The sequence below is a fragment of the Bos grunniens genome, chromosome 4 (assembly GCF_055505025.1).
Source record: "Bos grunniens cultivar Pamir isolate PY7600 chromosome 4, Bosgru_T2T1.0, whole genome shotgun sequence".
In the NCBI taxonomy this organism is placed as follows: Eukaryota; Metazoa; Chordata; class Mammalia; order Artiodactyla; family Bovidae; genus Bos; species Bos grunniens.
The window spans coordinates 114,432,607-114,447,778 of record NC_141168.1 but is presented as its reverse complement, the minus strand read 5'-3'; the positions used below and the strand labels follow the sequence as shown (position 1 = coordinate 114,447,778).

The window sequence follows — 15,172 nt, the reverse complement described above, 5'->3', positions numbered from 1 at the left end:
GGGCATGGGCTCTCTAGTTGTGGTGTGTGGGCTCTCTAGTTGTGGTGTGTGGACTCTCTGGTTGTGGGGCATAGACTTTATTTGTGGTGTGTGGGCTCTCTAGTTGTGGTGTGTGGGCTATCTGGTTGTGGGGCATGGACTCTAGTTGTGGTGTGTGGGCTCTCTGGTTGTGGGGCATGGGCTGTCTACTTATGGTACATGGGCTCAGTAGTTGTGTCATGAGAGCTTAGTTGCTCCTAGGCATGGGGGATCTTAGTTTCCTGACCAGGGATCAAACCCATTTTTTTTGCATTGCAAGGTGGGATCTTAACCACTGGACCATCAGAGAAGTCCCCTAGAAATGTCTGAGGGATTTTAATTGTTGATTTTACTTTTAATTCAATGTGTCAGAGAATGTGGTTTACATAATTAATATTTAAATTTGTTGACTCCTTTGGAATCTCTAAAAATCTTGCCCTTTGACTATTTTTATTTCTGGAATACTAATTAAACATATTTATTCAGTTCAGTTCAGTCACTCAGTCGTGTCTGACTCTTTCGACCCCATGAATTGCAGCACACCAGGTCAAACTCACGTCCATCGAGTCGGTGATGCCATCCAGCCATCTCATCCTCTGTCGTCCCCTTCTCCTCCTGCCCCCAATCCCTCCCAGCATCAGGGTCTTTTCCAATGAGTCAGCTCTTTGCATGAGGTGGCCAAAGTACTGGAGTTTCAACTTTAGCATCATTCCTTCCAAAGAACACCCAGGACTGATCTCTTTTAGAATGGACTGGTTGGATCTCCTTGCAGTCCAAGGGACTCTCAAGAGTTTTTTCCAACACCACAGTTCAAAAGCATCAATTCTTCGGCACTCAGCTTTCTTCACAGTCCAACTCTCACATCCATACATGACCACTGGAAAAACCATAGCCTTGACTAGACGGACCTTTGCTGGCAAAGCAATGTCTCTGCTTTTGAATATGCTATCTAGGTTGGTCATAACTTTCCTTCCAAGGAGTAAGCGTCTTTTAATTTCATGGCTGCAGTCACCATCTGCAGTGATTTTGGAGCCCAGAAAAATAAAGTCAGTCACTGTTTCCACTATTTCCCCATCTATTTCCCATGAAGTGATGGGACCAGATGGCATGATCTTCATTTTCTGAATGTTGAGCTTTAAGCCAACGTTTTCACTCTGCTCTTTCACTTTCAACAAGAGGCTTTTTAGTTCCTCTTCACTTTCTGCCATAAGGGTGGTGTCATCTGCATATCTGAGGTTATTGATATTTCTCCCGGCAATCTTGATTCCAGCTTGTGTTTGTTCCAGTCCAGCGTTTCTCATGATGTACTCTGCATATAAGTTAAATAAGCAGAGTGACAATATACAGTCTTGACGTACTCCTTTTCCTATGTGGAACCAGTCTGTTGTTCCATGTCCAGTTCTAACTGTTGCTTCCTGACCTGCATATAGGTTTCTCAAGAGACAGGTCAGGTGATCTGGTATTCCCATCTCTTTCAGAATTTCCCATAGTTTATTGTGATGCACACAGTCAAAGGCTTTGGTGTAATCAATAAAGCAGAAATACATGTTTTCCTGGAACTCTTGCTTTTTCGATGATCCAGTGGATGTTGGCCATTTGATCTCTGGTTCCTCTGCCTTTTCTAAAACCAGCTTGAACATCTGGAAGTTCGTGGTTCACGTACATATTTATTAGGGTTTCTCAATTTATCGTCCATATTTTTGGCTTGTATAGTATCAATATATGCAGATCTTTAAATGTTTATAGCCCTGTGTTTTAGGTATCTTTATGCGATTTGTCAAACTATTCTTCAAGGATGTTATGTCTGCAGTTCAGCTAGTCTGTTCACTTAATGTTTTAACTTTGGTGCCATTTGTTTTTCTGTTTCAGTGACCGTATTTTCCACCTCCAGTATTTCCAGTTGTATCTTTGCCTCTAAAATCTCCACTTATTGTTTAGTCATGTCTGCTGGACTTTGTTCTGTAATTTCCTATTCTTATTTACTACTTTAATACTTTGAGATACATTTCTTAATTTTGTTTTTAAATTTTCATAATATGTGTGAAAACTTGTTTGTATCCATATCCTTCACAAAAATAGGTGTTATTGCTCTTTAATTTGTATAGTGAGTATAAAATGCTATGCCATTGTCATGATTGCAGTTTCCTTAGTACTAGTATCTCTGAGCATCATATTCTGTGTTTATTATTCCTTCTGAGGTGTTCTATTTCTGTTTTTTACCTGGTTTTCTAAGTTTTGTTCTTACCAATTTCTAGTAAGTTCAAGTACTCTAACTCTGAATGTATATATGAGTAATTTTTCTATAGTGGTCTAGGGACTCCTGGGAGTCCTGAGTCCCTTTCAGTGGGTCAATAAGGTGAAAACTATTTTATAATTATACTGATATTATTTACTGATTTAGCTGTGTTGAGATTTGCAGTTACAGTGGGTAAACTATTGTGGAGTAATCCACAATTACCCAAAAAAAGCTGTTAAAATGTTTCTTGCCAACCAACTACATATTTTTATGAGGCAATAAACCAGCATGTCACATGTCATTGAATGCACAAGCCAGTGTACAAATCCAGCTAACTTCTCTTAAACCAGGCATTAAACAGCTTTTCAACGTATAAAACAATACTGCTCTTCTCACTGATTCTTTTTGAAGAATGTTATTGTGCCTAAAAGGGTTTTTAAATATTACTGCCTGATGAGTTTTTACTATCTTAAATTTGATTAATAAACATTTTTAAAGTTTTTCAGTTTGAATATCTAGTAATTTAAATATTGGTAGCTACATCCTACATAAAAGTTCTTTGATGGATTCTTAGGGATTTTTAAGAATGGATGTAAAGGGATCAAAACCAAAACTTTTGAGAACAGCTTCTGTAGATTTTTCCTGTCATTTTTTATCATTTTTATTTTTCTAGAGCCATATATATCTATCGTCTTTTAAAGCCTCTGATTTTTGCACGAGGGTTTGATTTTGTGAATTGTTGCAAGGGTTCACTGCAAGGACTTGGAGTTATATAGGTGGCTAAGGCGAGGAATATACAGTAGGAGCAGCATGGGGATTGGCATGGACTGAACCCGGAGGAGTCCAGTTGAGGCCTCCTGTGCTCAGTCCTTCCAGTGTGAGGCCACATTGAAACTCTCGCTTATTTAGTGGTGAGAATCCAGTAGCCTGTGTGCCGACCCAGTACCCAAGCATTGATTAGGAGCTAGTCATAGAGGCTGACAACAAAAGTCCCAGACTTCAGAGGCGCAGGGTTTACTTCCTCGAGTGAGAACCAGTTTTATCACGTGGGGAACAACGCCTGTTTAGGTAGGAAATGTTTACCAGCCAAGGGCCAGTCCTGTAGGCAGCCTGCGGTGTTCTCTTTTATACAACTTGTTAATAACTCTTTGACACCTACACATGGATCCTGAATTGCTGTGTGTGTTAATGTGTACTTCTCCCAAAGTTAAGGCGCACTCTTCAGAAGAGGATACTCTTGACACAGTTTTTGAGATCATTTTGGAAGTATTGTGGCTTATATTCAGGCTTCTTTCTATGGAAGGCAGTAACATGATATATGCCAGAATTCTTGAAAGAAAAGAGAGTTCCTTTTTGGTCCATGAATAGGGAACACTTGCTCTGTTTGCAGTCCTTGTGGTGAGTCTTGCCCCAGCTTCCAGCTTCATCTAGTGAGATTCACTCTTTTTTTTTTTTTTTTTGAGGTTCACTCTTCTATTGGTGCTTGTATCACATCACATGGCTTTGATGTGATCAGTCATGATACAATCATTATAAATCAATTATTTATCATATGGCAATGTATGTATCGGAGAAGGCAATGGCAACCCACTCCAATACTCTGGCCTAGAAAATCCCATGGACGGAGGAGCCTGGTGGGCTGCAGTCCATGGGGTCGCTAAGAGTCGGCATGACTGAGCAGCCTCACTTTCACTTTTCACTTTTATGCATTGAAGAAGGAAATGGCAACCCACTCCAGTGTTCTTACCTGGAGAATCCCAGAGACAGGGGAGCCTGGTAGGCTGCCGTCTGTGGGGTCGCACAGAGTCGGACACAACTGAAGCGACTTAGCAGTGGCAGCGATGTATGTGTCAGTGAATGCGTGATAAGTTTTTAAGATTTATGTAGAAATGTGACATTTTCAGTTTTCTTATTCATAGTTTCATGGACCTTTTTGGTGTGGGGACACAAATCTTCCTTTAGCTTACAGAGCATTGTCCCTTTTTATCCCTGATTAATTTCTTCTCTGTCTTCTCTGTCCTTTCCTGGAACTCCTTCCATTTGACATTGTATATCTAGGATCTCTCTTCCTTTTCCCTTATTTTGCTCTTCTAATTTTGCTCTGCACTACACAAGAATTCCATTACTTCATTTACAAACATATAATTATATTTTTAACCTCATTTTCATGTATGCAGTTGCTTTTAAAATTTTCAGTATTTGTATTTAAAAATTTTTCCAGAATTATTTTCATATTTACCATCTCCTCTCTTCTACAGTAGCTTTATAGTAGTTTTATGGATATGTTTTTTATATTTACTAGTTAGAATTTTACATATTTACAAATGATTCCAACATTAATTTCTTTTATGTTATTTTCCCTTGTTTTTTCATTTTCATATTTTTCTTTAATGCTCCTGTATTTCCCCAGATTTGGTTAGGAAAGTCTGGTTTTCATTCATGATTGTAAATTAAACTGGTAGTTTTCTCACTAATTATAAGCTGTCTGATGTCAGCCTTGAAGACAAAGCCTGGCAGTACTCAATCTCTGCATTTAACTTTGGCTCAAATGAACAGGTAGGAAAGTGAACGGTGGTGGCTCTCATCTCAGTGCTGGTGGTGAGTGTTGCCGTGGCCTGAGAGCCGGGAACAGGCCCCTTATTAGCAAAAATAGCAACAGAGCTCCCTGTCTTGGAAAGTAAACTTTTCTGATTTTTAGTATTGTAGATTTCTTATCATTTTTATATTTCTTGTATCATTTCAGTGAGATTTTGAAATTTATAGGGGAAAAAAAGGCATTCTCAGTTTCAGATGTTATAATTAAACTCAAGGGACTTCCCTGGTGGCTCAGAGGTAAAGGATTAGCCTGCCAAGCAGCAGACACAGATTCCACCCCTGGATCGGTAAAATCCCTTAGAGAAGGAAATGGTAACCACTTCAGCATCCTTGCCTGGGAAATCCAATGGACAGAGAAGCCTGCTGGGCTAAGTCCATAGGATTGCAAAAGACATGACTTAGCGACAAAACAACAGTTGAACTCAATATAGCTTGTAGATATGTTAGAAGCATGCTTTTTTTTTTTTTTTTTTTAACCTATTGTTAAATGACTAATTTCTTCCAAAATAAATATTTGAACTTATAGAAGTTTCCCTTCTGAGTTTGAGGCATCAAGACATGGTGGTAAAGGGCGTAGCCTCTGGGCCAGGGTCCAGAGCTGGAGTCTCAGTTTTCATAGCATGGACATTAGTCATGTGATGTAATCCCTGCCTCCCTCAGTTTCCTCATGATGGATGTAAAGATTATCCAATATTAATAAATTAAAGAGATTTAAATGAATTACTGTTTGTAAAGGGCCTCTAATAGTACCTGTAAGTCACTTGTAACTGCTAGATGAGTATTTGTTAAATTAAAAATAATATGTATATACAGCTATATATAAAAACATACACAGTTGACATTTGAACAACATGGGTTTGAACTGTGTGGGTCCAATCATACATGGATACTTTCAGCAGCAAACATGATCCACATCCTGGGATGCAGAGCCCAGGATACAGAGAAACAGGTAAGGAGGACTGACTATAAATTACACGTGGATTTTCAACTGTGACTGGCAGGCGGGGTGTTGGCATTCCTCACCCTGTGTTGTGTTGTTCAAGGCTTAACTGTATTATGAACTTTTTCAAAATAATAATTTGTCTTGAAGAGTTGAGATGTATTTGAATTCCTTAAATAACCGTCACCGTGTTCTCTGTTTAATTTTTTGCAGCTTATCGTGAGCCGCATTATTATTACCAGTTCACAGCTCGATATCATGCAGCTCCCTGCAACAGTATCTATAATATTTCTTTTGAGAAGAAACTTCTTCAGATTTTAAGCAAACTTGTTCTTGACCTTTCATGTGAAGTTTCCTTACTTAAGTCTGAATGTCATCGTGTTAAAATGCAAAGAGCTGGTTTGCAAAATGAATTGTTTTTTACATTTTCAGGTAAGTATACACAATTCTTTAAGGAAAACGAAGTTAGAATGTGAACTAATTCTAGAGCTGTGTTGTAAATTACCAGAAGCGTTTTTAGAATGTAAATACTATAGATCTGAATGTTTCGTATTCTTTACTTTCACATCTTAGTTCTAATAGCCCTCAAATAAATTTCTGTTAATTCATGTACTTAATGAAAAGTTTGGATTCCCAAATAATTTAAACATTACTATCATAATTTACTACAGAATAGAATTTAATATAAAGAATATCTATCATGGTATTTAGCTCCCAAGATGTAATTTGTAAAACCATATAATTATATAATAAATAGGTTAATAGTGTAGACCAGAGAGACCGTTCTAACAACTTAGTGTGTTTTTCCTAATAGTGCAGAGTAAAAGCCCAATATTTTCTGGAAAACCAAGAATTGGACTTCATATCTGAGGCCTTAGGTTTATAAAGGGCCTGTTTATGAGTTAGCATTTAGGAATAGCCATGCATATGTTTTTAATGAGGCCCGGTGGCAATCTCAGTGTGCTGTTTGCTGTTTCCTTTCTTTCTTCTTTACTCTCCGTCCTTGATTCATCTATTTTCGGTGTTTGATTGCACTTACCATTTCTCTGATATTCCCTTTGCCTTTTCTTGGTACATCTAGAATTGAATGATTAGATATGAGTGAGAGATGTGAGGCTTTCAGGGAAAAGAGTAAGTTGGGTTCAACACCATTTTCCAGTCTTTTGTCTTCTTTACTCATTTTTTCTTCTGCCGAAAAACTTGGAGAGTTGTTTTCCAGTGTCTGAGGCAAACTATGAAAGACGAATTATGAAAGATGCTTTCCTTAGCTCATCACAGACCCACTGTTAGCATTTATGAGATTATGGGGTATTTGTACCTGGTGTGTTTAATAAATGCTATCAGTAGGTATTTAATACTTATTTTTATATTTTTAATTGGAGGATAATTTCTTTATAATGTTGTGGTGGTCTCTACCGTACACCAACGTAAATCAGCCGTAATACAACACACACACACACACACACACACACACACATATATATGTATGTATGTATATCTCCCCTCCCTCTTGTGCCTCCCTTCCATTCCAGCACTCTAGGTCATCACCAAGTGCCGGACTAGGCTCCCTTTTTAGCTTGCTACTAGTTATCTGTTTTACAGATCAGATCAGATCAGATCAGTCCTCAGTTGTGTCCGACTCTTTGAGACCCCATGAATAGCAGCACGCCAGGCCTCCCTGTCCATCACCAACTTCTAGAGTTCACTCAGACTCACATCCATCGAGTCAGTGATGCCATCCAGCCATCTCATCCTCTGTCGTCCCCTTCTCCTCCTGCCCCCAATCCCTCCCAGCATCAGAGTCTTTTCCAATGAGTCAACTCTTCGCATGAGGTGGCCAGAGTACTGGAGTTTCAGCTTTAGCATCATTCCTTCCAAAGAACACCCAGGACTGATCTCCTTCAGAATGGACTGGTTGGATCTCCTTGCAGTCCAAGGGACTCTCAAGAGTCTTCTCCAACACCACATTTCAAAAGCATCAATTCTTCGACGCTCAGCCTTCTTCACAGTCCAACTCTCACATCCATACACGACTACTGGAAAAACCATAGCCTTGACTAGACGGACCTTTGTTGTCAAAGTAATGTCTCTGCTTTTGAATATGCTATCTAGGTTGGTCATAACTTTCCTTCCAAGGAGTAAACGTCTTTTAATTTCATGGCTGCAGGCACCATCTGTAGTGATATTGGAGACGAGAAAAATAAAGTCTGACACTATTTCCCATCTATTTCCCATGAAGTGATGGAACCGGATGCCATGATCTTCATTTTCTGAATGTTGAGCTTTAAGCCAACTTTTTCACTCTCCACTTTCACTTTCATCAAGAGGCTTTTGAGTTCCTCTTCACTTTCTGCCATAAGGGTGGTGTCATCTGCATATCTGAGGTTATTGATATTTCTCCCGGCAATCTTGATTCCAGCTTGTGTTTGTTCCAGTCCAGCGTTTCTCATGATGTACTCTGCATATAAGTTAAATAAACAGGGTGACAATATACAGCCTTGACAAACTCCTTTTCCTATTTGGAACCAGTCTGTTGTTCCATGTCCAGTTCTAACTGTTGCTTCCTGACCTGCATACAAATTTCTCAAGAGGCAGGTCAGGTGGTCTGGTATTCCCATCTCTTTCAGAATTTCCCACAGTTTTTTGTGATCCACACAGTCAAAGGCTTTGGCATAGTCAATAAAGCAGAAATAGATGTTTTTCTGGAACTCTCTTGCTTTTTCCATGATCCAGCGGATGTTGGCCATTTGATCTCTGGTTCCTCTGCCTTTTCTAAAACCAGCTTGAACATCAGGAAGTTCACGGTTCACATATTGCTGAAGCCTGGCTTAGAAAATTTTGAGTATTACTTTACTAGCGTGTGAGATGAGCGCAATTGTGCAGTAGTTTGAGCATTCTTTGGCATTGCCTTTCTTTGGGATTGGAATGAAAACTGACCTTTTCCAGTCCTGTGGCTACTGCTGAGTTTTCCAAATTTTCTGGCATATTGAGTGCAGCACTTTTACAGCATCATCTTTCAGGATTTGGAATAGCTCAACTGGAGTTCCATCACCTCCACTAGCTTTGTTCATAGTGATGCTTTCTAAGGCCCACTTGACTTCTCATTCTAGGATGTCTGTCTCTAGGTCAGTGATCACACCATCGTGATTATCTGGGTCATGAAGATCTTTTTTGTACAGTTCTTCTGTGTATTCTTGCCATCTCTTCTTAATATCTTCTGCTTCTGTTAGGTCCATACCTTTTCTGTCCTTTATTGAGCTCATCTTTGCATGAAATGTTCCTTTTGTATCTCTGATTTTCTTGAAGAGATCCCTAGTCTTGCCCATTCTGTTGTTTTCCTCTATTTCTTTGCATTGATCGCTGAAGAAGGCTTTCTTATCTCTTCTTGCTATTCTTTGGAACTCTGCATTTAGATGTTTATATCTTTCCTTTTCTCCTTTGCTTTTTGCTTTTCTTCTTTTCACAGCTATTTGTAAGGCCTCCCCAGGCAGCCATTTTGCTTTTTTGCATTTCTTTTCTATGGGGATGGTCTTAATCCCTGTCTCCTGTACAGTGTCACAAACCTCATTCCATATTTTCATCAGGCACTCTATCTATCAGATCTAGGCCCTTAAATCTATTTCTCATTTCTACTGTATAATCATAAGGGATTTGATTTAGGTCATACCTGAATGGTCTAGTGGTTTTCCCTACTTTCTTCAATTTAAGTCTGAATTTGGCAATAAGGAGTTGATGGTCTGAGCCACAGTCAGCTCCTGGTCTTGTTTTTGCTGACTATATAGAGCTTCTCCATCTTTGGCTGCAAAGAATATAATCAGTCTGACTTCGGTGTTGACCATTTGGTGATGTCCATGTATAGAGTCTTCTTTTGTGTTGTTGGAAGAGGGTGTTGTTATGACCAATGCATTTTCTTGGCAAAACTCTATTAGTCTTTGCCCTGCTTCATTCCGTATTCCAAGGCCAAATTTGCCTGTTACTCTAGGTGTTTCTTGATTTCCTACTTTTGCATTCCAGTCCCCTATAATGAAAAGCACATCTTTTTTGAGTGTTAGTTCAGGTGATAGTGTACATATGGGAACTTCCCTGGTGGCTCAGTGGTAAAAAATCCACCTGCCAGTGCAGGAGACACAAGAGCATGGGTTTGATTCTTGTGTTGGGAAGATGAGCTGGAGAAGGAAATGGCAGCCCACTCCAGTATTCTTGCCTGGAAAATCTGATGGACATGTCAGTGCTACTTTCTCAATTTGTCCACCAGTCCATTCTCTACGTCTGTATCTCTCTTTCTTCTCTAAATAGGTTCATTTCTACTATTTTTCTAGATTCCATATATGTGCATTAATAAATGATACTTGTTTTTCCCTTTCTGACACTATAACAGGCTCTAGTTTCACCCACCTCACTATATCTGACTCAAATTGTTCCTTTTTATGGCTAATATTCCATTGTATACATGTAGTACAACTTCTTTATTCATTCACCTGTTGATGGACATCTAAGTTGCTTCCATGTCCTGGTATTATGTGCTGCAGTGAACGTTGGGGTACATATGTCATTTTGAATTTTTGTTATCTCAAGGTATATACCCAGTACTGGGATTGCTGGGTCACACAGTAGTTGTATTCCTAGTTTGCTAAGAAATCTCCATATCGCTCTCCATAGTGACTGTACCGATTTACATTCCCACCAACAGTGCAGTCGGGTTCCCTTTTTTCCACATCTTCTCCAGCATTTACTGTTTGTAGATTTTTTGATGACGGCCATTCTGACTGGTATGAGGTAATAAACTCATTGTAGTTATGATTTGCATTTTTCTAATAATGAGCAGTGTTGAGTACCTTTTCATACGTTTTTTGTCCATCTGCATATTATCTTTGGAGAAATGTCTGTTTTGGTCTTCTGCCCATTTTTTCATTGGACTGTTTGTTTTTCTCATATTGAGCTGTATGAGCTGCTTATAATATCTTGGAGATTAATCCTTTGTCAGTTGCTTCATTTGCAATTATTTTTTACCATTATGGGAGTTATATTTTCCTTTTGTTTATTGTTTCCTTTGCTGTGCAAAAGCTTTTAAATTTAATTAGATCCCATTTGTTTATTTTTGTTTTTATTTCCATTACTCTAGGAGGTGGGTCAAAGAAGATCTTGCTGTGATTTATGTCAAAGAGGTATTGCCTAAGTTTTCCTCTACAGAGCTTTACACTTTCTGTCTTTACATTTAAGTCTAATCCATTCAGAGTTTATTTTTGTGTATGATGTTAGGAAGCATTCTAATGGCATTCTTTTACATGTAGCTGTCCAGTTTTCCCAGAACCACTTATTGAAGAGCCTGTCTTTTCTCCATTGTATATTCTCGCCTCCTTTGTCAAAGATAAGGTGCCCATAGGTGCATGGGTTTAACTTTGGGCTTTCTATCTTGTTCCATTGGTCTATATTTCTGTTTTTTGTGCCAGTACCATACTATCATGATGACTGTCGCTTTGTAATATAGTCTGAAGTCAGGAAGAGTGATTCCTCCAGCTGTTTTTCTTTCTCAGAATTGCTTTGACTCTTTGGGTCTTTTTGTATATCCATACAAATTGTGGAATTTTTTTGTTTTACTTCTGTGAAAAATGCCATTGCTAGTTATATAGAGATTGCATTGAATCTGTAGATTGCTTTGAGGAATCCTTCCATGCCTGGGATAAACTCCACTTGATCATGGTGTGTGATCTTTTTAATGTGTTTTTGGAGTCTGCTAGAATTTTGTTGAGGACTTTTGTGTGTATGTTCATCAGTGATATTGACCTGTAATTTTCTTTTCTCTGGTATCATCTTTGTCTGGTTTTGGTATCAGGGTGATGGTGGCCATGTAGAATGACCTTGCTAGTTTTCCTTTCTCTGCAATTTTCTGGAAGAGTTTGAGCAGGATAGGTGTTAGTTCTTTAAATGTATGGTAGAATTCATTTGTGAAGCCATTTGGCCCTGGGCTTTTGTTTGTTGGAAGATTTTTCACCACAGTTTTGATTTCAGTGGTTGTGATTGCTCTGCTCATATTTTGTTTCTTCCTAGTTCAGTCTTGGAAGGTTGTACTGTAAAGAATTTGTCCATTTCTTCCAGGTTGTCCATTTTCTTGGTAAATTATTGTGTGTATTAGTCTGTTAAGATTCTTTATATTTCTTCATTGTCATAACTTTCCCTTTTTCATTTTAAATTTTGTTGATTTGAGTCTTTTCCCTTTTTCTTGATGAGTCTGTCTAATGGCTTGTAAATTTTGTTTATCTTCTCAAAGAACCAGCTTTTAGTTTTATTGATCTTTGCTATTGTCTTTTTCATTCTTTTCTGCTCTGCTCTTTATGATTTCTTTCCTTCTTCTAACTTAGAGGTATTTAAAACTTCTTTTTCTAATTGCTTTAGGGGTAAGATTAAGTTGTTTGTTTGGTGTTTTTCTTGTTTCTTGAGGTAGGCTTCTATTGCTATTAACTTCCTTCTTAGCATTTACATCCCGTAGGTTTTGAGCTGTGTTTTCATTGTCATTTGTTTCTAGGTTTTTTTTTTTTTTTTAATTTTCTCTTTGATTTCTTCAGTGATCTCTTGGTTATTCAGAAGCATTTTATTTAGCCTCCCTGTGTTTGTATTTTTCACAGTTCTCTTCTTGTATTTCATATCTAATTTTATAGCATTATGCTCAGAAAAAAATGCCTGATTCAATTTTTTTTTTTTTAATTTACCAAGGGTTGATTCCTAACCTAAGATGTGATCTATCCTGGGTTCCATGTACACTTGAGAAAAAATGAATTCCATTGTTTTTGGATGAAATATCCTGGAGATATCAATTAGGTCCACCTGGTCCAATGAGTCATTTAAGGCTTGTATTTCTTTTTAATTTTCTATCTGGATTATCTGTCCATTGGTGTGAGTAGGGTGTGTTAAAGTCATCTAGTATTATTGTGTTACAGTCAATTTCCCTTTGTATCAGATCAGATCAGTTGCTCAGTTGTGTCCGACTCTTTGCGACCCCATGAATCGCAGCATGCCAGGCCTCCCTATCCATCACCAACTCTCAGAGTTTACCCAAACTCATGTCCATCGAGTCAGTGATGCCATCCAGTCATCTCATCCTCTGTTGTCTCTTTTTCTTCCTACCCACAATCTTTCCCAGCATCAGGGTCTTTTCCAATGAGTCAACTCTTCGCATGAAGTGGCCAAAGTATTGGCATTTCAGCTTCAGCATCAGTCCTTCCAATGAACACCCAGGACTGATTTCCTTTAGGATGAACTGGTTGGATCTCCTTGCAGTCCAAGGGACTCTCAAGAGTCTTCTCCAACACCACAGTTCAAAAGCATCAATTCTTCAGCACTCAGCTTTCTTCACAGTCCAACTCTCACATCCATACATGACTACTGGAAAAACCATAGCCATGACTAGACGGACCTTTGTTGGCAAAGTAATGTCTATGCTTTTGAATATGCTATCTAGGTTGGTCATCACTTTCCTTCCAAGGAGTAAGCGTCTTTTAATTTCATGGCTGCAGGCACCATCTGCAGTGATTTTGGAGCCCCCTCCCCCCCCGCCCAAATAAAGTCTGACACTGTTTCCACTATTTCCCCATCTATTTCCCATGAAGTGATGGGACGGGATGCCATGATCTTCGTTTTCTGAATGTTGAACTTTGGCCAAGTGTTTCACTCTCCTCTTTCACTTTCAACAAGAGGCTTTTTAGTTCCTCTTCACATTCTGCCATAAGGGTGGTGTCATCTGCATATCTGAGGTTATTGGTATTTCTCCCAGCAATCTTGATTCCAGCTTGTGCTTCTTCCAGCCCAGCGTTTCTCATGATGTACTCTGCATATCAGTTAAATAAGCAGGGTGACAATATACAGCCTTGAGGTACTCCCTTCCCTATTTGGAACCAGTCTGTTGTTCCATGTCCAGTTCTAACTGTTGCTTCTTGACCTGCATACAGATTTCTCAAGAGGCAGGTCAGGTGGTCTGGTATTCCCATTTCTTTCAGAATTTTCCACAGTGTACTGTGATCCACACAGTCAAAGGCTTTGGCATAGTCAATAAAGCAGAAATACATGTTTTTCTGGAACTCTCTTGCTTTTTCCATAATCCAGCGGATGTTGGCCATTTGATCTCTGGTTCCTCTGCCTTTTCTAAAACCAACTTGAACATTGGGAAGTTCACGGTTCATGTATTGCTGAAGCCTGGCTTTGAGAATTTTAAGCATTACTTTACTAGCGTGTGAGATGAGTGCAATTGTGCCGTAGTTTGAGCATTCTTTGGCATTGCCTTTCTTTGGGATTGGAATGAAAACTGACCTTTTCCAGTCCTGTGGCCACTGCTGAGTTTTCCAAATTTGCTGGCATGTTGAGTGCAGCACTTTTACAGCATCATCTTTGAGGATTTGAAATAGGTCAACTGGAATTCCATCATCTCCACTAGCTTTGTTCATAGTGATGCTTTCTAAGGCCCACTTGCCTTCACATTCCAGGATATCTGGCTCTAGGTGAGTGATCACACCATCGTGATTGTCTTGGTCATGAAGATCTTTTTTGTACAGTTCTTCTGTGTATTCATGCCACCTCTTCTTAATATCTTCTGCTTCTGTTAGGTCCATACCATTTCTGTCCTTTATCGAGCCCGTCTTTGCATGAAATATTCCTTTGGTATCTCTAATTTTCTTGAAGAGATCTCTAGTCTTTCCCATTCTGTTGTTTTCCTCTATTTCTTTGTATTGATCGCTGAGGAAGGCTTTCTTATCTCTCTTTGCTATTCTTTGTAACTCTGCATTCAGATGCTTATATCTTTCCTTTTCTCTTTTGCTTTTCACTTCTCCTCTTTTCACAGCCATTTATAAGGCCTCCCCAGACAGCCATTTTGCTTTTTTGCATTTCTTTTCCATGGGAATGGTCTTGATCCCTGTCTCCTGTACAATGTCACGAACCTCCGTTCATAGTTCATCAGGCACTCTATCTATCCGATCTAGGATTTGATTTAGGTCATACCTAAATGGTCTAGTGGTTTTCCCTACTTTCTTCAATTTAAGTCTGAATTTAGCAATAAGGAGTTCATGATCTGAACCACAGTCAGCTCCCGGTCTTGTTTTTGCTTACTGTATAGAACTTCTCTATCTTTGGCTGCAAAGAATATAATCAATCTGATTTTGGTGTTGACCATCTGGTGAGGTCCATGTGTAGAGTCTTCTCTTGTGTTGTTGGAAGAGGGTGTTTGCTATGACCAGTGTGTTCTCTTGGCAAAACTCTATTAGCCTTTGCCCTGCTTCATTCCATATTCCAATGCCAAATTTGCCTGTTACTCCATGTGTTTCTTGACTTCCTACTTTTGCATTCCAGCCCCCTATAATGAAAAGTACATCTTTTTTGGGTGTTAGTTCTAAAAG

The 15,172-nt window shown here is 38.9% G+C and overlaps 1 protein-coding gene across 11 annotated transcripts in view; it reads left to right on the top strand.

The window, feature by feature from the left end:
- The window catches only part of ZPBP (zona pellucida binding protein), a 138,250-nt gene that overhangs the window by 37,597 nt on the left and 85,481 nt on the right, over positions 1-15,172 (top strand). For all 11 annotated transcript variants that reach the window (XR_015163270.1, XR_015163268.1, XR_015163271.1 and 8 more), the window contains one exon: positions 6,003-6,221. Coding sequence is in view for 6 of the 11 variants with exons in the window: in XM_086398602.1 (XP_086254728.1) it covers positions 6,003-6,221 (219 nt within the window). In the remaining 5 variants the exon portion in view is untranslated. The remainder of the gene's footprint in view (positions 1-6,002; positions 6,222-15,172) is intronic.